Here is a 26,908-nt window from a genome sequence, read left to right as displayed (position 1 = left end):
CAAAGGCCAGTCAGCAGCCCACTGGGGAGGAGTCTTTCTCTACATCACTGCTTCTTCTCTGTAGCTGATAATTTTTAAATAACTGTTAACTAACTAAATGCATAAATGATTATAGAGACTGTGATGCACCAACAGGGTACATAATTCAAGCTGTACATAAGGGACATGCAATGAGAATTAAGTCTCCCCCCCACCAGGGAGCCCGGCAGCCTCTCTAGAGGGCCGGCATTGTTCCAGGACCTAGTGTGTATGTCCAGGGATGTTCTGTGAATGACCAGTACACAGATGTATTAAGTATCTCCCCACTCATTTTTTACAGAAATGATAGCATATTATACACACTGTACTTTACTTTCTTTTTTCACTGGTATATCTGAAACTATCTTCACATCATCATGTAGGTAGTCTTTTTTTGTGTTTAACGATTATCTGAGATTGCATTTGGGGGGATATTTTCATTTAACCCAAATTGGGCTTTTGGATTATTCCAAAATGTTGACACTTGAAACAAAGTAGAAAGGAATATCCTTGTGTACTATGTACTTTATTTATCTGTATGATACATTACTAGAAGAAGTGATTGGTCAAAGGGTGCACCTATTTGTAATATTGGTAGATCATGCAAAAATGTACTCTAGAGATATTAAACCAATTTGCACTTCTACTGTCTTAAGAAAATATATGTTAGTTGCATTCTTATTGTTATCCATTCAATTATTTATTGATATCAGAGTAGACTCATGAATATTTTATTCTATGGCTTATAATCCATTACAGATTTTTTCAAATTTTTTTCTATTGAGGTACATACAATAACATGCACAAATCTTAGTGTACAGCTTAATGAATTTGACATGTATAAATACTCATGTAACCACCACCTACATCAAGATATCAAACATTCTTACTAACTTTTTGCCCCTTCATGTATTTCACCCATCCCCCATGTACCTCTACTATGGCAACCGCCAGTCTGTTCTCTGCATTTACGAGTCTTTTTCAGTTTTGTTCATTCATTCATTTCCTCTTTGAGTCCACATTTAAGTAAAATCATATAATATTTCTCTAACTTATTTCACTTAGCATAATGCCCTCTAGGTCCATGTCATCACAAATGGTAAGATTTCATTCTTTTCATGGCTGAGTAATATTTCATTATATATGTGTATCACATATATATATGTATGTATGTTTTATATATGTATGCATATGTTTTATATATGTGTGTATAACATATATATCACATCTTTATGCATTCATCTATCAATGGACGTTTAAGTTGTTTTCATATTTTGACTGTTGTCAAGAATGCTGTAATAAATACAGACGTGCACATATCTTTTCAGAATAGTGCCTTTGTTTTCTTTATGTAAAGTCCCAGAGATGGAATTGCTGGGTCATAGGGTTTTTCTCTTTTTAGTTTTTTGAGAAACCTCCATACTTCCTTCCAGAGTGGCTGCACCAGTCTACAATCCCACCAGCAGTGATGAGGCTTCCTGTTTCTCCACATCTTTGTCAACACTTATTTCCTGTTTTATTGGTATAAGTCATTCTGACTGCTGTGAGGCGATATCTCATTGTGGTTTTGATTTGCATTTCCCTGATGATTGGTGATGTGGAACATCTCTTTATGTGTCTGTTGGCCCTTTTTTTATCCTTTTTGTAGAGATACCTATTTAATTCTGCCCAGTTTTTAATCATGTTTTTGTTTATTTTTGAGGTGTATGAGTTCTTTATGTATTTTGGATCTTAGCCCATTATCAGATAATCATTTGCAAATATCTTCTCCCACACAGTAGGTTGCTTTTTCATTTTGTTGATGGTGTCCTTTGCTGTTCAGAAGCTTTCTAGTTTGATATAGTCAACTTGTTTATTTTTGCTTTTGTTTCCTTTGCCTGGGGAAATATGGCCAGAAAGAAATATTATTGCTTTAAAGAGTTTACTGCCCATGTTTGCATCAAGGATTTTTATGGTTTCAGGTCTTACATTTAGGTCTCTAATCCATTTTGAGTTTACTTTTGTGTATGGTGAAAGACAGTGATCCAGTTTAATTCTTTTACATGTAGTTGTTTAGTTTTCCCAGCACCATATATTGATGAGACTTGTCTTTCCCTCCATGTATATTCTTGCCTCCTTTGTCACTGATTAATTGACTATACATGCATGGGTTTACTTTTGGGCTTTCTATTCTGTTCCACTGATCTATGTATCTGTTCTGTGGTGGTACATACTGCTTTGATTACTATAGCTTTGTAATGTAGTTTGAAATCAGGGAGTGTGATACCTCCAGCTTTGTTCTTCTTTCTCAAGATTGCTTGGGCTTTTCAGGGTATTTTTTTCTGTGATTCCATACAAATCTGAGGATTATTTGCTCTAGTTCAGTGAAAAACACCACTAGTATTTTGATAGGATTTGCCCTGAATTTGTAGGTTGCTTTGTGCAGTGTGGCCATTTTAACAATATTAATTCTTCCTATCCATGAACACAGAATATCTTTCCATTTATTTGAGTCTTTTTCAGTTTCTTTCATCAATGTCTTATAGTTTTCAGAGTACAGTTCTCTCACCTCCTTAGTTAAACATATTCCTAGATATTTTATTCTTTTTGATGCAATTGTAAATGGGATTAATTTCTTAATTTCTCTGTTCATTATTTATATACAGAAACACAACAGATTTCTGTAGGCTGATGTTATACCATGTGACATTAGTTACACTCTTACAAACACAATTTGTTATTAAAAGGTTTTCTCTTCCCAGCCTGAGATAGCAACTGGAATATCATTGTTGCCTTAACTTTTCTTTTAACGACTGAGTTTGAGCATATGCTTTCATCTATTTTAAGGCCATTTGTATTTATTGCACTAATTATGTCCTTACCTGTTTTTCTTGAGTCTTATGTTGCTAGTCTCTTCTTTTAAGGTATTAGACTTTAATACTGAGCTTATATAGTAAGAAAATTAACTATTTGTCCTATATTGTGTTAAAAACATAGCTTATCATAATTATTTTCTCATTATCCAGAAGTAAAACTATAGATCAAAATTTTGGTGTATTTGCTTTTATTCATTTTTTTCTGTAATTTGTTTTTTTTCCTAAAATAGATCAATATGGTAAACACTGTTTTATAACATGCCCTTATTTTTGCTTGAAATATCATAAGCATATTTCCTTCCCCTTAAATATTTTCCTGCAAAGTCATTTTAAAAAACAGCTACAGGGTATGTAGATTTACTAGTTTCTTTAACCAGCGCCATGTAGGCTGTTTGTAATAGTTGCTCTATAAGCAATGCCATCAGAGTCTTTACTCCTAAAACATAAAATAGCTGGGAACCATGCTTGGTTAAGATGAATCTTGATAAGACTTAGTTACATAGTATAGATACAAGTGTTTATTTTTCATTTGATTCGTTTTTCTGTTGCTTGTTTTGGGGGATGGGACCTATTAAATCTTTTATAAAGACTAGATAATAGGTAGAACTTAAATCCAAAACACCTTTGTCCAGGAAGATATGGTGTCAACTGAGAGTGGAAACGTAATTGGCGTAAGCTTTGACTTATTTTATTAAGGTGACAGGAGAAGCCTGTTTATAATTTAGCCTACGATGTAAGAAAAACAGAAAATTCAGTAGTGACAGACAGGTTTATACATTTAATGCTTTTGTTAGTAATTATTTAGAAACCTCCTTATGTTATTTGTTTCATGTCCAGGTTTGACAAACGGTATTGACTTCCAGCAAGGTGCCAAGTTAATTATTTCAACTTAATAATAAGCAACACTGAAATGACATTACGCAGGCTTGTTGAGGGGTCACAGAAAAATGAGTTTCAGAAACACTTTCTGAATGTGTGAGCATGGTTTTAAGTACAACTAATCAGGAAAATTAAAGCAATATGAAAAACTGTTGAGATTAATGAATCCTGATTAAAACAGGATAAGGTGCTCAGGGTGAATAAAGTCACACAGTTCCCCGGGAAAGACTACGTGTTCCAGATTGCTTATTTCTGTCTACAGTAAATCTCCCAAATGAATTATGCTAATGCTATTGATTCCAAGCATTTCCTGGCTGGCCTATTCATCTCTTCAGATGTCATTTCTCCATTGTAAAGGCCTCGAGCTTCACACGCATGCCCATCAAGCTCTGAAAATGGGGTTGGCTTTTAAGAAAGGAGGCCAAACAAATAATATCCAACCTTGTTTTCTGTGTTTGGGAACTGCGTGCTAGGAAAGAGTTGAATGGTCAGAGTACTTAGGATCATTCTAAACATTCTGTCAAGTTATGACTGTGTATTGCGTGAGGCATATCACAGTCTGGAAAGTCATGGGCTGGGACAGAGGTTGACATTTGTTAGCCCAGTGATGGAGCCGACGCAAAGGAAAGGTCCTGAAAGCACATGAGTTGGAATTTCCCACTTAACTCTGCTCTGTAGCCACCCCGATCCCATCAGGTGTTCCCCAAAGAGCGGTCTGAAGTTGTTTTAAAAAGTAAAATGGCTCAGGATAGTAGTAGCTATTCTTCAGGGGACGCCTGAACTTGTGAGCAGTTTCATTACATCATCAGACTCTTTACCACACAATAGCCGTATTATGATTATTGCCCATCTTGCATGATTAGAACATCCTTTGTTCTAATCCATTTATGCTTAAGAGAGTCACTATGAGCAAAGGAATTTTATTTTTCACTTTTTAATGTGTCATTTTTCTACTCTGTCCTCCAGACTAGTTAATACTAGTTCTCAAACACAGGGTCAGACTCAGCACATCACCAGGAGGCACACCCGGAAACGGATGTTGTTGGGCCTCACGCTGAACCTGCTGATTCCTCGTCTCCAGGAGGTGGGGCCGGGAATCTCTGCTTTGGCTCAGCTCTCCAGGTGATCCTGAGGCGCAGCCAGGCTGGGGGGACTTCCAGAGCACCTCCTAGGAGTCATGCAGTAGGACGTGACAGTGTTCTCCTGGACTTGATGGTCAGAAGCTTGCTTCTCTCTCTCTTTCTTACTGGCATAAACTAGGAGGATACCAAAAATAACTAAGGGAACAAAAGGAAGAAGGAGACACCAAGGGTGAAGTTCTGCCCAAAGTTTTGTTTGTACCTCACCCTCCCCAGAGATTCAGAAGTTGCTTGTAGTGACGCCCCACCATCGCATGCTCAGGGACATAGCTTAGAGGTGTTGTCACACAGCCAGGCTCAGAAAATGATGGCCAACCTAGTGCTGAGCATTGAGTGCGTGGGAAATGAGTGGCAGCTGAGAAGGGATGAATAATCACAAACGATCTGGAGCCTTGGGGAAACTTGAAAAGAACCTACTCAGACACCATTGGCACTTTTGGGAAAAGCAACTTCAGAACTTGGGTCTTAGGATCTTGGGGAAGGCAGGTGATACCTCTCTGCAAGAGGGTGAGCCCAGCTAGAACCCAAGCCCAGGGTATAGGAGGTCATTCACTGGCATCATTTGGAAAGGGAGAAAGGGTACAGGAGCGGCTCCTCCAGATCACCACCACAGTGAGCTCTGCAGGCTGGGACACATGGACTGAGTATCGTGGCAGACATTTCCCCTCTCCTTTTGGTGCACATTCTGTTTCTTTTATAAATTGTCTTCTGTGATGGCACCTTTCCCCTCTGAAGTAGTCCTTTGGTTTCTTTCTAGCATTAAACATATATTTTTAAAGCAGAAAACCTATAAAGTACAACCCTTCTGTGTTTAGATGAATGTAAATACATTGTTCTGAATGCATGCATTTATGAAATCTGTTGCCTGGGCACGCGCATGATGACAGACACCGGGGTAAGCAGGAGGGATTAAAAATCAGGTACACTGGGCTCTTGCCCTTGAGCCTGTAATCTAGGTGTGTGACCTTGCAGAGAAGTCACTGCATCCCTATAACAATGTAGTTGGCCTTATTTCAAAGACTCTGCTTCTCATTTACTGACGTCTGTGGTAAAGTAGTTGCTTCTAAAAGTTGGGCTTTTTTGTCCAAATAGACACGAAAACTGCAAGCAACCAGATTCTGTTAAGGTTTGACAATTTGGCTGTGGCACTTAGAAGAACCAGAGTCAAATCTATACTGAGATCCACGAGCGTGTCCACTTTTAAACCTTTAATTTTTTCCCCTCACATTATTGAGGTGAACACATCAGCGACCACCTTTCACCCTACAATTCTTATTCTGGAGACATAGCTTGGGTTTCTTGAGGCTGTGTCTGTCCAGTGGGTTTGAGAAGTGCTGTGTGTCCTTACATGAACGTGTATTCATAGTTGTCATGGGAGATGCTGTATATGCACATGTGAATATTCACCCACAAGCAGTCAATAAAATGTTGCATGTGGATATATGAACGTGCATCTACAGGCATGAAGTTAAGGGCTGTACATGCACATAAGAAAACTCAGCGATATATGCATATATTGATACTCATTCTCAGGTATGAAATGCTGTTACTACTTCCTCCTCTTAGAAAGTTAGAATTCATGTTAGTTTGCTAAAGGCTCTGAGAAGTTCTGCAGTGAACAAACCTCTGAGCTCTTTTTAACCAGGAATTCACCAAACATTCATCAAATTTGGCAGGAGAGTCCCATAATAAAACCCATCTTTGGTATCACTCTTTAGGTTAATAATTTCTGCTACAGACTGGATGAGGTGGACATCAGTCATGACTCTTGAGGTATTTATAAGATATTAAGTGCCTGGATATAATGTTAAGATTAACAAAGTAGCCAGAATGCTGAATATATATACAAGATATGTAAATATTAATCTGTAGACACAGTTATTGTCTAGATTTAATATATTTTATTCCTACTTCAATTCTATTGCAGTTTGAGATCATATTCTGTATGATTTCAGTCCTTTTAAATTTATTAAGACTTATGGCCCAGCATGTGCCATCACAGTGAGTATTCGGTGTGCCCTCCAAGGTGCCTGGGGCAGTATCCAGTTAGAGTGTTCTGTGAATGTCCATCAGGCCAAGATGTTGAGCATTGTTGAAGACACCTACAACCTAACTGCTTTAGGACCTAATTGTTTTATCAAGTAATGAGAGAATGGTGCTGAAGTCTCCACATGTGATCAGCCATTTATGTATTTCCCTCTTTATTCTGTATATTTTTATTGCATTATTTTGAGATTCCATTATCAGCTGCATACATTTGGGACTTTATATCTTTTTGAGTAACTCTCTTATTTTCACTATTGGGAGATGGCCATCTTTATCCCTGGGGATATTAATATAGCCAAGCCAGCTTTCCACTGCTTAGCATTTGCCTGTTAATGTCTTTTAGCATCTTTTCACGCCCAGCTTGTCTGTGTCTTGAAGTGTGCCTCTTAGAAACAGCAAGCGCTTTGGTCTTGCTTTTTAATTCTTTTGTTGATGTCTGTGGTATTATTGTATTTTTATTCACATTTCTTACGTACATATGATAAAATTTGCTGTTTTTGCTGTGGGGTTCTATGAGTTTTGACTAATACTTATATTTTGATTTTGATATTAGACATACAACTATAAATGGTTCCATCACCCTAGAAAATTCTCCTGAGGTTCCCCAAGCAGAGCTCCCAGCAAACAGTGAGCTGTCCGGAGAGCTCTGTGTTACTGGTCCACGGTCCACGGTCCGATGGTTCTTGGTCCATATGAAAGTACAATTCCTAACCATTTTAGAAAACTGAACAATAGAGAATAAAGTAAAAATCCACACATGATCTCTCCACTCAGAATGGAGGCAGAGGTTTATTTACACGCTTAGGCTCTGAGGCCAGGCGGCCTGGATGTGAATCCCAGCTCCACATCTTATTGGCACAGTAATTTCGGGCAAGTTACCTAGTATCCTCTGTAATCTGGGGATAAGTACAAGTATTTACATGGTGCCATATTTCCTTCCAGTCTTTTTTTGCCACATACTTAGCCTATTGTTGCCCTTGGCATACTGTTCTGGACGAAAGGCTTTTTTCACATAATGCGAGATGTCCAGTCTTTTAGAAAGTCATTATTGATAGGAACTGACACTTCCAGGAGGCTAAAAATCAAATATTTAATTCCCCAGTGAATTCTTCCTATTTCTGAGTCTGTTCCGGTCCCCTGACGGTCCATTACGATGCTGTTCTACTTTGCTAAACAAACCTGACAATTCACTTGGGGACCGTGGGAGACAGCGTGAAGCCAGAAAGTGGGAGACTGTGGCTGTGAGTCCCATGTGACGTCGGTCTGGCCCCTACCTTCTGGGGAGCGAGTCTCTGGTCTCAGGATGCCTGGGAATTGTTATATTGCTATTGCCAAACACTTTGCCAGTGAGATTTTGTCATTTAACAGATACAACAGCAGGCTGCAAAGTCTGGTAGCTCGCAGCCAGACCATGGTCTCATTTCTAGGACCTGTGATTTTATGACCAACATGGGACCAGTCACTGAATGTTCTGTAAGCTTCAAGTGCCTCTTGGGTAACAGGGAAACATTGCCTGCCTCACTGAGTTGTGAAAGGCGTCAGTTTTAGGAAAAAGGCCTTCACACCAGGATGCAAGTGTTTAGTGCACCGTTAAGTGGTACGTGGTGACCACCATAATGGCGGGGATGCCAATGGGGGTGATGAGTTAGAGGGTAATGGTTAAAGCAAAGGCTCATGACTGGTTTTGTAGCATTTCGATACTTTGATACTTGCTGGGTTTTAGGATTTGTATAAGTTATTTCACTTCTCAAAGCCTGAGCGAATGAAGATGGTAATTCTTTGAGCTGGTGTGAAGATTAAAGGGAGTTGCGCGGAAAAGTGCTGGGCATTAGGTAAACACTCCATACACACTAGCTCTTATTCTCATCATTTACGAGAAAAGACACTAATAGTTCCAGCGAAACTATTTAACAAATTCCTTACCCTTCTTAAGGGATTAGAAGAAAATGGTTCATGTCATAATTAAGAGGATTTACTGAAGACCCTCGTACAAAAAAAGAGAAAAGGACTGAAGAGCTAAAATAATAGCCAAGTTTGGAAAATATCTTTTGTGTCAGCTCTTTTGAGATTCTCTTCTTCTGGGATGGGAAAGGAAGACCGAGTCCCTCTGGCTTTTCATTTTGCGGGGCTCTCTCCCCCAGATTTCAAACACAAGGTTCCATTCCTCACCGCCTGCCTTGGGCTAATAATGCCAAAGAACTTGCTGTGCGCATCATTCTCAAGCTCTGGGGTGGCACCCTGAATCCCAGCAAATCCTCGGGGTTGGGGGGGGTGCTGAGGATGTACGCAAGTCATTATGGTGGTTCTCTCTGACTCATTCTGTCTGCACTGCAATAAATACCCCCCTGGGGCAGTGCCCTGCAGACAAAGCCCCGTTTGGGCTTTATGTGGGTCTTCCCCATCAGCAAGTCGCAAATGGAGTGCCACAATGCGGTCACCCTATATGTTTTTGAATAAGTAAGGGTAACAAAGACAATATGTTTGTCCCATTTAATCTCAGCTCTTAACCGTTGCAAGGAGGCACATTTCCCACGCTATGGAAATGGAGCGGGAGAGGCCTGCCTGCCCCAGCCCGGTTCCCGGCAGGCCACCCGGGCTATGCCAACCTGCCTGGGGCTGTGTTGGGGGCTTGGAGGGCTCAGCTGCAAACAGCTTGCATTTTCCAGCCGCAATTAGATCAGGCAATGTGATGGCCATTGCAAGGAATTCAGGAGCATGTCCCCTAGTATCCTCCCATTATTCAGAAGGCCCAACTCAAGTGAGCTTAGGCTATGGTGGTGCTGAGGTACAAGCTTCAAGTAAGGCTTCCTCCAGTTTTCTAAAGGTTAGGACCAACACCTGGGTTTTCTCTTTATGTTTTCCAACGGGCATTTCCACTCACGAGCACAGGAAGGCTGCCAGTGGCTCCTGAGGCCAACACGTTCCTTGTTCTCATGGGTCAGGAGCAGAGATGTGAGCCTAACTAAGGTCCAGGTCCAGTGCCCATCTCTGAACCAGTTGCTTTCTTCAGTGGGGGGAATTGTACCAAGCATTTAGGCCTGTGGCACGCCTGGGCCGGGCTGGCGCTTCAGAAGCCCTATCTAAGAAAACTGCTGTAGAGCGCTGGGCAGGGCCCTCTTTTATTCTGAACTCATCCAGAAGCAAGGAGGTGTGGGTCCTGAAGACTTGTTAGAATAGACAATTCTGGGCTGCTTGAATTTCGTTTGTCCTGTATTCTGTGTGACTCATTTGCCAGGGAGCTTGTGCTGCTTTGAATCACATTTTTATCTTTTACTTTTTTCCCATCATTTTTCAATAAGCTTTGCTACTGAGCTGGTGCACAGAAAACAAAAATAAAGGTGTTGCATTAAAGAGCTCGTGGGGCAGGTGCAGACCCGCATGGGCTCCCGGCCCTGTCCGTTGCTCAGCGGGGTTGCTGAGTTCTCCCTCCCACTAGCCACTGGACTGCACGGCCAGGCCACCCTTGGAAAAGGGAGCTCAGTCTCCCCTCCCCTCAGGCCCACCAGCCCAACTCACGGCGGACAGCCAGTCACCAGGGGAAGTGGGCTTAGCCCCAGGACATACCTGTTCCTGGATCAGGGTGGGCAAGAGGCTCACCCCTGCTACGTCACAGGCGGACCACCTCCCCTTGGCGCCCCTCACTCCAGCAGCCAGGCCTCGGCCAGGCTGGAGGGTGATGAGGTTGCTGGGCTGGGGCGAGAGCCAGGCAGCTGAGAACCCCCACCTCCTCCATCCCCACCCACTATGCACCCTAAGCTGTTCCTTGGACTTCACTTACAAAACACAAATTCAAAGATAAAATTTTGTATGTCAAGACAGCCGCCTGCAGAACAGGCACTAATTGAGGGGCACTCTCCCTACCCCTCCCCAAGCTTATCTGAGGATAAGAAACTGGCCCCCTTTAGGGCCACATGACTGCTGGTGAGGGGCCTAAGGAGATTGGGGTCAGGGAGAGAGCCGCGTCCCTGCAGGAGGTGTGCGTCCCACTGGGAGCCAGGTGGGCAGTGCAGTGATGCTCCAACAGTCTCTCGTCTGTATTTGGGGGTACCTGCAAGAGGGCCAGCCCAGGCCTGGCTGAGCAGGGGTAAGAGACCCGTAGGGCGGGGCAAGGCTTGGGGGAGGGGCAGCAACGAGGCATTTTCCCAGGGCTCAGGTGGAGGACCATACAGACGGTGGCTGTCACCTTGCTTACACCCAGCCAGATGGCTGCTCTTCAGGCAGGGCCGGAGGTTGAGGGTCACTGCTGCTGCCAGGAGGGCCACCACGGGTGGTGGAGTTGGGGCCACATCCAGGAGCTCTGCGTCCTCTGAGGACTGCGTGATAGCCCCCAGGACAGCCAGCGTTTGGGCGCCGGGCCTGACGCAGGGCACCAAGGGCAGGCTGTGCTGGAGAAAACAAGCTAGGGGAGAGAACCACACTGAGGCCTGGGGTGCAGAAACCACTGCCTCTCTGCTGCCCCGCTGTCCCCCCCACCACCCAAGACTACTGGGGACGCCAGGACCAGAGGCCCCATGGAAGCACTGCGGGGGCTCAGAACTAGGTATGAAATCAGAGGATTTCCCATCTCAGCTGGACCGAAGTTATTAACCTGAAGCTGTCAGAAAGTTATGAAATCTCTACAAGATATCATTAGGTGGTGAGAGCCAGGAATTCAGTGGTGTGGTGGGAAAAAAGACTTAAAAAAAAGAATTGTCTCATGCTTGTATTTCTATGAAGTCAAGACGACGCAGTAAGCGTGTTGATTTGCACCCCCAGGGCACCCATCCCTGGGCCCAGGGTCTGGCTGTGCCCATGTCCTGTAGAAGTCCGGCTGCTGTGCTTCATTTAAGATCTTGGCATCAATATTCACAGAGAGATTATTCCACAGCTTTTGTTTCCTTTGTGATATAATCTTGGTCAGGTGTGACATCAGGGTCCTTAGAAAGAGGATTCTGAAATATTTCCTTCCCTGTGGTCTGAGTTTAAATATTCTGGAACTGCATGTTCCAATGTCCACATGCCAACCTGATTTCTCTGTGAGATTCCCCACGCCGCCCCCATGCCATTTGGTAGCAGGACTACAGTGTTATGCTAGAACATATCTTCAATATTTCATTTCTAGGTTGCATTTACATAGTCACAAAGTCCTTGTTACGGGCCTGGGTCGGCATAGCGCGTGGCAGGCACGTCGGGGCAGCTCAGGCATCTTCCTACCTGCGGGGAGGATAGGGTGCTGCTGGGGGTCCACTGTCGCGTGCCCACCCTCCCCAGCTGCGCAAGGGCACAGTGTGGGACAGGACCAGCACCACTGAGTTCAGATAAACCCCCTGTGGCTTGCTCAGTGTCCTTTATTTTATCTTTGGATAGAATCTGGAAAACTTATAAATGGTGAAAATCTGTAAAGGTGAACCAGCTCAAAATGCTCTAAGCGTCTATCCTGCCCCAGTTTTTCAAGCCACAGCTTTGTACACAGCTTAAAGAAAGGCAAGCCGACCAAGTGCTCCAAGTGTGCCCGTCTCCTCCGGGGGCCCTCCGGGTGCATGTGGGTTTGGGGCAAGCATTCTGGAGGTGGCGGGATTGCTCCCCCCGGGCCGCCAGGCAGCCCCTCTCAGCAGGCGGTGCACCGCGAGGAGTCTCTCCTGCTGGGGACATGCTCTTGAAATCATGTGGCTTTTGTCACAACTAGCCTAGGGAAGACTGGGCTGTCTCAGTCCCTGCAACAGACACATCAAAATTGCCTCCCTCTTACTGCTCTCTTTCCCTGGTGGACCTAAATTTATTTCATGCATTTTGGCCGGTCCCGTGGCGATTCTCTGTTGAGGCGTCTGCCCCGCTGCCTTTTGTGGCCCCACAGCAAACCCACTAGGCCGCAGTTCCTCTGCACAGTGATGTCAGTCTGGCTGCTGGGCCCAGCTGGATGGAGGTGTGTTTTATGAAGTTCAACCCCACACCCCAGGCCATAAATCCACATTGTGCACATAAATGTACAGCTAACATTGCCCAGACCCTCGGAGGCACCATGTTAATAAGCAGACAGTAAGTCCTTAAAATATGGAAAAGCAGTTAATCTTTCCGCTGGCAAATCCTTTGTAGGGGGTTGTTTTCCTCCAGCGTGGCTGCACGCAGGGCTTTTCATCTCCTAGGATTTGGGGAAAAAAAGAGAAGTCTGCTGTGGGGCTTGAGAATACTTGAGCAGCCCTTGACTAAGAGGGTAAATGTGTTAAAAATGATCATCTCTTGTGTACTAGCCGTGCCTAAGCATCCGAATCAGGTAATCATGCCGGGCCCCTCCCGGAGCTCAGCCACCAGTGATTCCAGCACAGGCACCTGCTCAGGCGGCTGGTGGCTCTGCCCCTGCTATGCTGGGAAGTTCCTCAGCCTCTTGTTTTGCCAGCTCTAAAATGGGCACAATTATATCTTCTTTGTGTAGCTTCTGCATGCATTTACCTCTCTCTCTGGGTCCCAGTTCTCTCTTTTGTAAAATCAGAAAATCAGTGCTCTTGGCCCTCAGCATGACATTCCATTTCATAAACGTGTAACGATCACATGAGCACGTTCTCCTCATCCGGAGCTCCTGTGTCAGGTCACGTCCACTGCCGTGACGGTCACCCCCAGGGTGCTCGCTCCTGCCTTGCTCTCTCTCTCTCCCTCTGAGGATGGGGTGGAAGGAACAGACTGGGGTTAGGGCTGAGGGCTCAGCAGACACGTGCGTGCTTCACGGCAGAGGTGCAAAGGCACGTCCTCGGCCTGCCTCTCACCTGCTGAGCAGCCATGACCTTGCCCTGCGTGGCTCAGGTGGAGAACGGGAGTTGCATGGGTTGATTTCAAGATGACATTGGTGATTTGGAACAATCATCCCATCTTATATCTTGGAAGACACTTTATACGAAAGGCTGTCCTTTTTTATTTGTGTCCAGCTCACGTATGGTGTCCTTGCTTAGTCCATTTATTCTTTCTGTGTCTAATGGTAGTTATGAATCACTCACTGATCTGTCTATTCCTAGTATATCTGGTAGGTCTTCTCCATCCCATCGATTTTTCTTGTTCTCTCTAGCAGCATTAAATACTCTGAAATAAATATTTCTAAATATTCCTGACTACTCGTATGTTATGTATAGTTTCACAGCATTATTTTCCCACTTAGAATGTATGGGATATCCTTTCCCAGCAGGAAACTGAGGTCTCCCGTCCCTTTCACCTGGCGCCCAGGGAGGCCATGGGGCGGACCCGCGGTCGCCTATTTAATCATCCCTCCACAGGGGCCTTGTGGGATCTGCCTCCCAGTGAGCGATGCTACCAGAGCATCTTCATACCTGACTCCCTGGCTTCCTGAACAAGAGCCTCCCTTACTGAGACATAAAACTGCTGAAATAATAGGATCTAAATGATTCTGTAATAAAAACCACCTGTTCGCAGAGTGGCTGCACAAGCGCACTTCCGGGCAGCAGTGCAGAATCCCCGCCGCTGTCAGGGCTGCATCGCGTGGCTTTACCACAGGCTGAGATGTTTGCTTATCTGCTGCACAAGCGTGCATTTCATTATTATGATTTCATGTCAGTTTACACATCTAATTGTAGTGAGATTGCACCTCTTTCTGCAGGCCAGTCGTGCTCCCGTGTCCTCTCTTCTGTAAATCACCTCGTGGGTTTTGATCCTGGTTGGGGCACCCACCTTCCCGTCCCTTCTTAAACAGCTGCACTGTCCCCCACGGTCCCCTCTGCTCCTGGTTGCCCCTGGGAATGACTCAAGCTTACCACCTCAAACCCCATCAGAAACACTCGGGTTTTGCAGCAGGTTGCTTGGAAGTGAAGGACTACTTGAAGGAGAAACAGCAGCTGTGTGCTGTGTTCCCTTCTTACAGCCAGGAACCCCCCTCCCTCCGATGTTTAGTTTGTCTTTTATGTTCAGTGACATCTGGTCATTTTCTTCATAAAGGCATGTCTTTTACTAGATTTGTTCTGGGGCCCTTCACTGCGACTATTGATGCTACCGATGGTTCTTTATCTCGTGAGTGTTTTTCATTGGTTCTTGCCAGTGACAGGGAAAGGCCGTGGTCTGTATATGCCGGTTATGTAACCCGCCGGTGCTGAGGTGTTATTAGCTCTGACAGCTGGTCAGCGGGCTCTGTGGCCTCTTCCCGGGCACAGTGCGGGCTGTGTGGGTGATGTGGCAGTGTGCACTCCTGGGGCAGATTCGCAGTGAGCATTTCCGTTTGTTCATGGCAAGTGGCCTGGTGTTTTTATAAGCTTGGCCAAATGTTGGTAATTTATACTTTATTCCAAAGGTGTGTTTGCTCTGAGCTTTCAAATCGTTTGCAATGTTACATGCCTAATTGTCACTTAAAATGTTTGAATGCCTGTGTATCCTTCAGACTTTCACGTGACTGTGTGACTTCTTTCTGGAGCAGGGGTGCCAAGTGTTGATGTGTGTCCATGTTCTTTCGGCCCAGAGCTTGCTGCTTGCCATTATCTTCACATTTCCACTTGCCTTTTATCTTTCTCAATTCCTGTCCTTGAGTCAGCAAACACTTAGGGTGGATCTGCTCAGTCCCAGGCCTGCTCCCAGGTGCGGGGCCGACGGGAAGGCAGGGCCGACAGCCACTGCCCTGTCCCAACCACACCTGCTGGAAGGGGGCAGCAGAGGTGAAGGAGAGGAAAGGGGCTGAGGTTATTGGGGTCCCAGCAAGAACCGAGGCCATAGTGTGCAGTCCAGCCTCCCCCAGGTGCACTTGTGCACGAAGGTCCTAGTTGACCCTGCAGGAGGCGGGGACAGGGAAGTAGGGTGGGAGCTGGAGGTAGGTCCACAGATGCCCCAGGTTCTCCTGATGGGGGACATGGCAGCCGTATGTGAGCTGAGGGGCACGGTGGCCGATGAGGGGACTGGGCAGCCATCACCTCTCTCCTCCCTCAGCCCTGGAGCAGAAGCCGTGGGCAGGGCTTGGGGGAGAGGCCTCATCTCCCTGCACCCCACCATGTGCCGGCAGACCAAGGGGGGCCCCGGGCGCGGGTTTACGTTCCTTGCGTCCAGCTGCTAGGTTCAAAAACTTAAGCCCCTTTTTGGCAAAACTTTTATTTCCAATAAAAGTGTTTCAGTCCTATTGCCAGATTTGAATCTGGCCTGTTCCTAATCTCTCAAGGTTTAGCCAAATGTGGTTCTTAACCTTGAATTTCCACTGTTTATGTCTTTTTGCTATTAATTTCTGATTGCAGCCTACCATGGAAGGGAACACATAACTGCTGCTTTCTGCTCTTCAGAATGCACTACAGTTCCCTGTGTTTGAAAATAACGTACATTCTGTGTGGTTTGGATATGCAGAATTTTCACTCCATTTATTAATAGATGATGCCTTCATCAATCTCTTAGCGTTTCTTTCAGTTTGTACACTATGATCGTAAGAGTTCATGTCATGGCTTGGTGTAGTATATACTAGTTTTCAGTATAAAAAGTATTCAGATTATGCACTATTCCTCATTATGAACTATTTTCTTTATTAGATCTTAATGGTTTTTCATTTGGAACACTTCATGATTATCTCTCCTACTGGCATTCTTCTGGTATATCTGTTCTTCCTATCATGTCATACTGTTTTAGGAGTATCTGTTGCAAAACACATAAATCTGATTTTTTTGTAAACCCAGTTTCAGTACCTATGCCTTTTAATATGTGAGTCTAACCACCAGACGTTTATAGTGATTGGTAATAATTTTAGGCTTATACTGGCAGTGTGTGTGTGTGTATGTGTGTGAGTCACCATATCTTGGATTAATCAGATTTTTCATTTTTTTGCTTTTTTATTCATAATTATCCTTAACTTATAAAACAAATGTCTATCCGAAATCAATAGTTACTTAGATTTATTTTTTCTTAAACAATTTTTATATTGAAGTACATAGAATAAAGTGCACAAATCTTCATAGCCAGCTTGATGAATTTTGAATGTATATATACACTCATGTATTCATTGCCCAGATCAACATATCAAATTTCTTGTTAATTTTCTCCCTCTTCACCTATTTCACCCATGCCATGCCCCCACCTCCCTCCTCTATGGCAACCACCAGTCTGTTCACTATGTTTATGAGTCTATTTCAGTTTGTTGGTTTGTTTTTCAGAGTCTACATATAAGTGAAATCATAGAGTATTTGTCTTTCTCTGACTCATTTCACTTAGCATAAGAATCCTCTAGGTCCATGCATGTCATTACAAATGGTAAGGTTACGTCCTTTTTCGTGGCTGCGTAATATTCCATTGTGTATATGTACCACTTCTTCCCTGTCCAGTCATCTATCAGTAGTCGTTTGTTTCCATATTTTGACTGTTGTATATAATGATGGATAAACATAGGGGTGTGTCTGTCTTTTCAGATTAGTGATTTTGTTTTCTTCAGGTAAATTCCCAGAAGTAGAATTGCTGGGTCACTGTATTTCTCTTTTTAGTTTTTTGAGAAACCTCCATGCTGCTCTCCACAGTGGCGGCACAAATTTACATTCCCACCAACAGTGTAGGAGGTCTCCCCTTTCTCCACACCCTCGACAACACTTGTTATTTCTTGTATTTTGGATGGTGGCCATTCTAACTGGTTTAAGGTGATATCTCACTTTGGTTTGGATTTGCATTTCCCTGATGATTGGTGATGTAGAATGTCTTTTCATGTGTCTGTCGGCCATCTGTATGTCATCTTGGGAAAAATGTCTATTCAAGTCCTCTGCCTATTTTTTAATCAGATTGTTTTTGCAGGTGTTGAGTTGTATAAGTTCTTTACATATTTTGGATTCTAGCTCCTTATCAGATATATCATTTACAAATGTTTTCTCCTATACAGTAGGATGCTTCTTCCTTTTGTGATGGTGTCCTTTGCTGTGCAGAATCTTTTTGCTTTGACATAGTCCCACTGGTTTATTTTTGCTTTTGTTTTCCTTGTCTGGGGAGACATATCCAGAAAACAAAAAATCACTAATACTAATGTTCACAAGTGTACTGTCCGTGTTTACTTCTAGGAGTTTTATAGTTTCAGGTCTTATATTTAGGTCTTTAATCCATTTTTAGTTTACTTATATATATGGTATAAGACAGTGATCCAGTTTCACGATTTTGCATCTAGCTGTCCAGTTTTCCCCGGCATCATTTATTGAAGAGACTGTCTTTTCCCCACTGAATATTCTTGCTGCCTTTGTCACAGACTAATAGGTGTAGGTTTATGTATGGACAGTCCATTCTGTTCCATTGGTTGATTTATCTGCTCTTGTGCCTGTACCATACTATTTTGATTACTATAGCTTTGCAGTATAGTTTGAAACCAGGGACCATGATATCCCCATGTTTCTTCTTTCTCAGGGTTGCTTGGGCTATTCAGGGCTTTTTGTGATTCCATACAAATTTTAGGATTGTCCTAGTTCAGTGAAAAAATGCCATTGGTATTTTGACAGGAATTGCACTGAAACTGTAGATTGCTTTGTGCAGTCTGGCCATTTAAAAAAAATATTAATTCTTCCTATCCATGAGCATGGAATAGCTTTTCATTTATTTGTGCCACCTTCAATTTCTTTTGTCAGTGTCTGATTAGAGTTTTCAAAGTACAGGTCTTTCACCTCCTTGGTTAGATTTATTCATAGATATTTTATTCTTTTTGATGCACTGTAAATGGGATTAATTTCTTGATTTCTTTCCTGTTTGTTATCTGTATATAGAAATACAACAGATTTCTGTATATTGATTTTGTATCCTGTGATTTTACTGAATTCACTTATTAGCTCTTCTGGTCGTTTGGTAGTCTTTAGGGTTTCCTATGTACAGTATCATGTCATCTGCAAATAGTGACAATTGTCCTTCTTCCTTACCAAGTTAGAGGCCTTCTATCTCTTTTTCTTGCATGATTTCTATGGCTAGGACGTCCAGGACTATTTTGATTAAAAGTGGTGAGTGGGCATCTTTGCTTACTCCTGACCTTAGAGGGCTGGCTTTCAGTTTTTTTGCCATTGAGGATGATGCTAGCAGTGGGTTTGTTGTATATGGCCTTTATTATGTTGAGGTATATTCCCCTTTGTCTACTTTTTGTTGAAACTTTTTAGCATGAATGGATGCAGAATTTTGTCAAATATTTTTCTAGTATCTATTGAAATGACCACATGGTTTTCATCCTTCCTTTTGTTACTCTGGTGCATAACATTGATTTTTGGATACTGAAACATTCTTGCATTCCTGGAATAAACTCCACCTGGTGGTGGTGAGTGATCCTTTTAATGTATTTTGAATTCAGTTTGCTAATATTTTTTTGAGGACTTTTGTGTCTAGGTTCATCAGGGGAGTTGGTCTGTAATTTTCTTCTTTTGTAGTCAGTTTGATTTCGGTATCAAAATGATGCTGGCCTCATACAGAATGAATATGGAAGCTTTCCTTCCTCTACAATTTTTTTTTTGAATAGTTTGAGAAGGAGAGGTGTTAATTCTTTAAATGTTTTGTGGAATTCCTCTGTGAAGTCACCTGGTCCTGGCCTTTTATTTGTTGGGAGATTTTTGACTATCATCACTTCAGTTTTGTTACTAGTAATCAGTCAGTTTGGATTTTCCATTTCTTCCTGGTTTAGTCTTGGGAGACTGGATGTTTCTAGAACTTTATCCATTTCTTCTAGGTTGTCCAATTTGTTGGCATATAGTTTTTCATAGTAATCTCATATAATTGTATTTCTGTGGTATCAACTGTCATTTCTAATTTTATTTATTTGAATACTTTCTCTTTATTAATCTAACTAAAGGTTTACCAATTTTATCTTTCCAAAGCAGCAGCTCTCTTTGATCCTGTGTATTTCTTTTAATCTCTATTTCATTTATTTCTGCTCTGATCTTTTTAATTTCCTTCCTACTATTAATATTGGCTTAGTTTGCTGTTCCTTTAGGTGTAGGGTTAGGTTATTAAGATATTTTTCTTGTTTCTTGAGGTAGGCCTATCATGCTATAAACTTCCCTCTTAGAACTGCATTTGCTGCTTCCCAAAGATGTTGCATTGTTGTGTTTTTATTTTCAGTATTCTCCAAGAATTGTTTTATTTCCCCCATAAATTCTTTGCTGTCCCATTGGTTGTTTGGTATCATGCTGTTTAGCCTCCATGTGCTTGTGTCTTTTCCAATTGCTTCCCTTAGATGATTTCTAGTTTTATAGTATCACAGTCAGAAAAGACACTTGGTATAATTTCAGTCTTAAGACTTTTCTTATGCCCTAACATATGATCTCTTCTGGAGAATGTCCCATGTGTACTTGAACTGAATGAGTGTTCTACTGTCTGGGAATGTAATATTCTGCTTATATCTATTAGGTCCATTGAGGCTAATGTGTCTTTCAAAACCACCATTTCCTTACTGATGGGATGACCTATCACTGATGTAAATGGGGTGTTAAAGTCCTCTGATGGAAGCATCGATAGTCCAGGTTTTTTTTTCATTCCTCTTTGCATGGAATACCTTTTCCATCCCTTTACTTTCAGTCTATGTGTTTCTTCATATCTGAAGTGAGTCTCTTCTAGGCAGCATATAGACAAGTTGTGTTTTTTATCCATTCAGTCACCCTCTGTCTTTTGACTGGAGCATTGAGTCCATTTACATTTAAAGTACTTATTGACAGGTATGTACTTCTTGCCATTTTGTTAAATGTTTTCTGGCTGTTTGCATTGTTCTCATCTGGTCCTTTCTCTCTTGCTCTCTTCTCTTGTGTGTGGTGACTTCCTTATTTGTGTATCTACTGTAGGGTTTTGATTTGTGGTTATACCATGTGGTTTATATATATCTTACACACATAGTAGTCTATGTTAAATTGATGGTCACTTAAGTTTGAATGCATGCTGACAGCATTACATTTATAACTCCCCCACCTCCATATTTTATGCATGTGATGCCCTCTTTTATTCCTGTATTTAGTGATTCCCTCAACTAATTTTTACAACTAGCTAATTTAACTACTTTTGTCTTTTAACCTTTCTATGAAGTGACTGGTCTACTACCTTTGCTGTTTGCTTTTACCTGTGTTCTTTTCATAATTTTCTTGCTTCTAGTTATAGCCCTTCCTGTTCCTTTTAATTTACCATTTCTTGTAAGGCTTGTGACTTGTCTTTATCTGTGAAGCTCTCTCTCCCCCTCTGTTCTGAAGGATAACCTTGCTGGGTAGAGTAGCCTTGATTGGAGGTCTTTCTCTTTCAGCACTTTGAATAGATCATGCCACTTCCTTCCATAGAATTTTGGCAAAAAAAAAAAAAAATCAACTGACTCCTTATGGGGCTCCCCTTATAGGTAACTTGTTGCTTTTCTCTCACTCCTCTTATGATTCTCTTTGTCTTTGATCTTTGACATTTTAATTATGATGTGTTTTGGTGTGGACCTCCTTGGCACTCTCTGCTTCCTGGACATGGGAATCTCTTTCTTTCCCTAGGTTAGAGAAGTTTTCAGCTATTATTTAAGTAAATTTCTACCCCTTTCTCTCTGCTCCTTCTGGACCTCCTGTAATGAAAACATTAGCTTGCTGAATGTTATCCCAAAGCTCCCTTTACTTACCCTCATTTCTTTCTATTGTTTAGCCTGAATGCTCTGCCTTCTTCTGCATTCTATAATCTGCTGTGAATTCCAACTCATGTATTTTTCATTTATCATATTCCTCCTCCCTGACAGGTTCTGTATTCTGTTTTCTAGCTCTGTAGAAGTCCTCCCTGAGCTCACCCACTCTTCTGTCAAGTCTGGTGAGCATCTTTATAGTCATTACTTTTAGCTCTTTGTCAGGCAGATTGCCCAACTCTTTCATTTAGTTTTTTCCTTGAGGTTTTGTCATGTCCTTTTCTTTCAAGCTTTCCTGTGTCTCCTCATGTTGCTTTACTTTCTGTGTTTGTTTCTGTGGGTTAGGTGAAAGGGCTACCTACCTCTCCCAGTCTTCGAGGCATGACCTTGTATAGGAACGTCCTCTGGTAGATGGTGTATACCTGGTGGTTGGGCTGGAGGCTTGGTGGGCGTGGGCAGGGGAGGGGCTGGTGTCAAAGGAGTACAGTTGTGGAGCTTCCAGGTGGGCCCCAGTCCAGGTCACACTAATGGGGTGACTGGGGGTGTATGGGTGCAGACAAGAGGTCTCATGGGTTGGCACCAGGCTGGGGTTGTGTAAGCGGGGTGTCTGAGGAAGGGGTGCACATAGAGCTAGACAGCCAGCTCTATCACAGCTGGAGCTGACGCGTTCACCCGGCCCCTGCTCCTGTCTGCACCAGCAGTGTTTAAATCATGGCACTTACCAGCACCTCTGGTCCTGGACGAAGTTCCCACATTTCCCCTACTGTTTGGTGGGTGCTTGAGGTTTGAAAATCAGCTTCCTTCTATTCCAGCTGCAGTGGGGTTTAAACCCTCCCGTCGGTGGCTCTTTTCCTGTGCCCCAGGGCAGGTGAGGCTGCTCTCCTGCAGCCTGGAGATGACCCCCCCCCCACTGCAGGCTGCACTCGGGGGTGGTGTGCCCTCATCACTGGGTCTCCATCTCTCTGGCCTTCCTGTATGTGCCTTTTCTTCCCCTGTGTGCAGGCGCACATGCAGGCCTCTGTCCTTCCTGGGCATGACCTGCTCTGTGCACTGCTGCAGACTCGGTGTGTCTGGGACCCACCTCTCAGGGGTGCCCTGGCACAGAGGCAGAGTCCTTGCCAGGGCCCCAGGTTTCCACCCAGAGGCAGAGGTGCTGACTTCCTGTAATTGACTTAGAGTCTATTATCCTCTGGACTCTGACATAACCTTTTATCTCCTTTTTCCATTCCCTCAAAACTTCAAGCATATTGCTGCTTTCCTCATCTTAAGTTCTCCCATTGACAAGTTGGTGTCCTTCTCATTCCCTTTAATTTGTTTCCAGAGATGCTTTGAGAATTGGTCTGTATCTTTGAGGATCTCAAGTTTCACTCATAGTGGGCCTTTTTTGTGAGAAAAAAAAAAATGTCTTCAGTTGTAAAATATCCTCTACCCTTGGAACGTCTATTTCATATTTTAATCTCTACTGTTCATCGGACAGATTCATTTGGCTGATGACCCAGTCAAACTTGTTTCCAAAGGGCTGTGTGATCGTGGTTTTTACGTGGACACCGGTGGGTGGTGTCTCCAGCAGATGGCTGTGGTCTCTGGGGGAGCAGAAGCAGAGACTAGCAAAGCTCTAGTGAGACGGCAAGGCTGAATCTTCTCGAGCCCCGTGTGCCTGTGGAGGAAGGTGGGAAGAGCCCCAGGGTGTGGTAGTGGCTTAGGCACGGAGGCCCCCCTGGAGGAGCACCCTGCCCCGTGCCTGCCCTGGAAAACACACTGAACCTGCTGATAGGGCAGGAGATGCAGGGGCCTCGGGCATCTGTAGACAGGAAGTCAGAGGCGGTCCTGGGTGGCTCAGCATGTGGTGGAAAACAGGTGAAAGCAAAAAGGACCCGTTTCCCCTCTGTAACTCCCTGCAGCCTGTTTCACCCGGCTAAGCTGAATTTAGTGAAATAGCACCAAAAAACGGTGTGATGCCTTTAGGCCTGGGGCTCACTATTTGGGGAATCTGTTGACTCTGGAAGAATACAGGGCTTTGTTCTTTAACTTGCTCCCCCGGGGGGTCAGTAGTGTTTCTTGTTCAAGGAGTTTTACGGCATCACTTTGTCATCTCGCCGTGCTGGGCGATGGGAGACGGCTGTGTCCTCGCGCTTCCTTCATTGGGACGGGCTGTCCTGACAGACCCTGCCTGGCACTGTGCCTCCATTACGGGCGGCCCATTACGTGCTGAGGGCGTGGCCTGGGGTGTCCATGCCATCTTGTGTCATCACTGTGACAAAGCTCGAGTCTACCCTGGAGGAGGGAGTAGAGAAAATCAGCTGATATCACATGCACCCTGGGACAACATTTAGGCCCTGGGAGAAGGCAAGGGGGCTTGGAAAAACCTGACCTCCCGGCCCGGGGAAAGTGAGGTGGTTTCACTGAGTCTGACATTCCTGTTTTGTACATATGAAAATCCCAGTCTTTCCAAGGTGAATTTTGTGGACTGTGTATGGCCAGAGGTATAGGTTAGGCTGTTGTCTTCCGTCTCAGTGCAGAGCCTCAGGGAAGGAGGCCACCTTAGCGGTGCCGCAGTCCCCCCTGGGGCAGAGTTTTCCGGTGCTGCTCCGCTCGAGTGGCTCACCGTCTCTGCGCCCCCGTGTCCCCGCAGGTCCTTTGTCATCCAGCAGATCCCGAGCAGCAATCTGTTCATGGTGGTGGTGGACAGTGGCTGCCTCTGTGAGGCCGTGGCGCCCATCACCATGGCACCCATTGAAATCAGGTATATCCTTTGGTGTGGCCGCCCAGCCACCACGGCCCACGCCGGTAAGGGGGTCAGCAGGTGGGAAACCTGGGGGCAGGGGTGTGTGAGGGGAGAGAGAAGGTGAGTAAGGGAGAGCAGCATCGTGGAAATATGCCTTAACTACGGTCAACATAACGAATCCCTCAAGTGTGAACGTCTAAAGGCCCAGAAGATCAGGCGACGTCCGGAATCCTGTCACGGCTTCCACCCCGAGGTGAGTCCGAGAACCGCTCATGTTCTTTTTTCCCCGGTGCTTCGCCCCAAGAATCTCGTACTGGTCAAGGAACTAGAACTAAAAAGTTTACTTGTGAAAAAACAGTCTCTTTCTGGAAAATCGAAGAAGAATATACAGGGAGGCTCATGCTACTGCCCCTTGAGCCCCTCCATGCCCTCCTATTTTGTCTGTGCACAATGTAGACTACGTACTGTATGCATAATATAACAGAGAGAGAAAGCCTCTTTACTAGTTTTATCACTTTCCATCATTACACACAACGTGGCTCTGACCACGTTGGTTTACTCATTTCAAAGTGTTGTCCAAATCATTCTCCCCTGCTTACCTTTAACAGCCTTGTATTTATTAGGAATTCATGTAAAGCAAAATCAGCCATCTTAAAAGTCACGACTCTAAATTTGCAAGTTCCCTCAGCACATGAAGGCACAGTGCTCAAGGTGCTCCGTTTATGCCCAAGGTTTAGTACTAGGAACAGTGAACTTACACAGATGTAGAGGAATTAGAACTGCATTATCCCCCAAATGCTGCAGGCAAAACATTTACTTTACTAAAATTACCTTCCCCTCCCCGAAAAAATGGAAAGCTTGCCTAGACCAGTTTTATTATAGTAAGACTGGCAAGATACCAATTTTTTTTAAACGCCACCAGACTGTTAATGTTCTTTAAACTATCCAAAAGTCCTAGAGAAGATGCACCAGTAAGAACTTGTAATTTATTGAGAGTGTTTGCTTCTGTATACAAAGGAGAGTTCTATAAGAGCAACATCTTATACAACTATATGCTGAAAGGCCTTTGATAAAATGCAAAAACTAGTCCAAAAACACTAAAATCATTTCAGCTAAAACCAGAACTGCCTACCTACCTAACTGAAGTCACTAGAGTAAAAATCTTCTAGTGTAAGATAATTTGCTTTGATAACTAGAAACGATAACCATTCCAAAAACATTTTTTTTCTGTAAGTTCTTGACCTCGTATGATGAGATCAGTGGAACAGAATAGAAATTCTTCTGTGTCTCACAAGAAACTTTAGAGATTTGAGAGAGCTTCCTAAGATCAGAAAGCCATGGGAGAAAAACAGATTGACTTTTCTATGGAAAAAAAGTCAATAGCCAGTTTCTAGGACTCTAAGCCAACCAACCACATACTAAAATAAACAAAGGGCATCAAAGATACAAGTTGCTGGGTGACCAGGATCCACAGGTGAGGATGAAATATCTACCTACAGCTACCAAAGGCAAAATTTGTGCTTCCGGTCCGGGGCGTCTGCACCCTAAGCAGGGGCATATTGCACTGACTGGTGATCACATTCTGCACTTACCATTCACGACTGCTACAGTAAGAAAAGAGCTGATGACTCACAGATGGAGGAAGTTCCATCAGCCAGCACACTGCAGAAAGGAATAAATAATATTTCATTTTTGTAAAACAGAGCCCCCTCTGGCCTCCAGATGAAGAGGAGGACACATCCCATCCTCCCACAAGCTCTGGTGTAGATCTGTGCGAGCATCTCTTACTTGCATTCTGCAGACACAGAGTAGGCGGCCGGACTTTTGCTTTGATAATTTGGTCACAATAGGGCATCTGTGCCAAGAACCCTTTACCCTTCCTGCTCTGTGTAATGTTATGTGCAGTAACCGTGACTGCCTTATGGGCAAGTGAAATCAGAGAGTCTTACCACTAACTTGATGAAGTTGTCCCTGCAGTGGCGAGGGGAGAGGGCCTCACCGTATCTTGGGAGGGTGGGTGCCCTGGCACAGCACTGCTCTGACCGGCCTGCCTTTTCCCCACAGGAGAATGCACGGGAGTGCGGCGGTGCCCGTGGCCTGCAGGCCGGGATGGCCCTCGCCATGCTGCCTCTGCTGCTGCTGCTCTTCTCAAGGTGACACCCACCGAGACGTCTTCTTGGCATGCTAAATTATGGGGAAACTGTGAACCACACTATGGTGCGAGGCAGGAGACAAATATAGTCCAACCATCAGCATCTCATGATTTTAAACTGTGCGTGATATAAACTCAAAGATATGTTGACAAAAAAAAGTTATCTTTTTACTTTTTGCCAGTCATGCAAATGTGAGTCTGCTACATGACCATCATCACCGTCCGAATCGAGGCGGCCCGTGGGCACTGTCCCTTCTGCTTGAAACCCATTGAAACCACTTTAAAACTGCATACTTTTTAAATAAAAAGAAGTATATTAAAATCATAATCTCCTTGTTTGGGTTTTATCCTCACATTATGACTAACTAACTAACTACAGACTGCACAGGGCATGAAAAAGTCACCCATGCCAGACTCCAGGGAAGGAAGGTTGGCACAGACTTGGCTCTAAAGGAGATTCTAGACAAATATTTAACAATTGTTTAGGTGTTCCACTCTCTGTTATAGAAATATTTACAGAAGTAAATCAAAGTATTGTCTGCATGGGAAGAGTTTTTATGACATAGAACCCTGAATGCTGTT

The 26,908-nt window shown here is 43.8% G+C and overlaps 1 protein-coding gene across 1 annotated transcript in view; it reads left to right on the top strand.

Moving 5' to 3' along the window:
- Positions 1 to 26,654, top strand: part of CACNA2D3 (calcium voltage-gated channel auxiliary subunit alpha2delta 3) — a 717,352-nt gene extending 690,698 nt beyond the window's left edge. The window contains exons 36-38 of the mRNA XM_036878109.2: positions 24,082 to 24,194; positions 24,345 to 24,427; positions 26,239 to 26,654. Of these exons, the coding sequence (XP_036734004.2) occupies positions 24,082 to 24,194; positions 24,345 to 24,427; positions 26,239 to 26,331 (289 nt within the window). The 3' untranslated portion in view covers positions 26,332 to 26,654. The remainder of the gene's footprint in view (positions 1 to 24,081; positions 24,195 to 24,344; positions 24,428 to 26,238) is intronic.
- Positions 26,655 to 26,908: the final 254 nt, after the last annotated feature.

Source organism: Manis pentadactyla, chromosome 1, assembly GCF_030020395.1.
Source record: "Manis pentadactyla isolate mManPen7 chromosome 1, mManPen7.hap1, whole genome shotgun sequence".
NCBI lineage: Eukaryota > Metazoa > Chordata > Mammalia > Pholidota > Manidae > Manis > Manis pentadactyla.
This window is presented reverse-complemented; position numbering and strand designations above follow the sequence as displayed.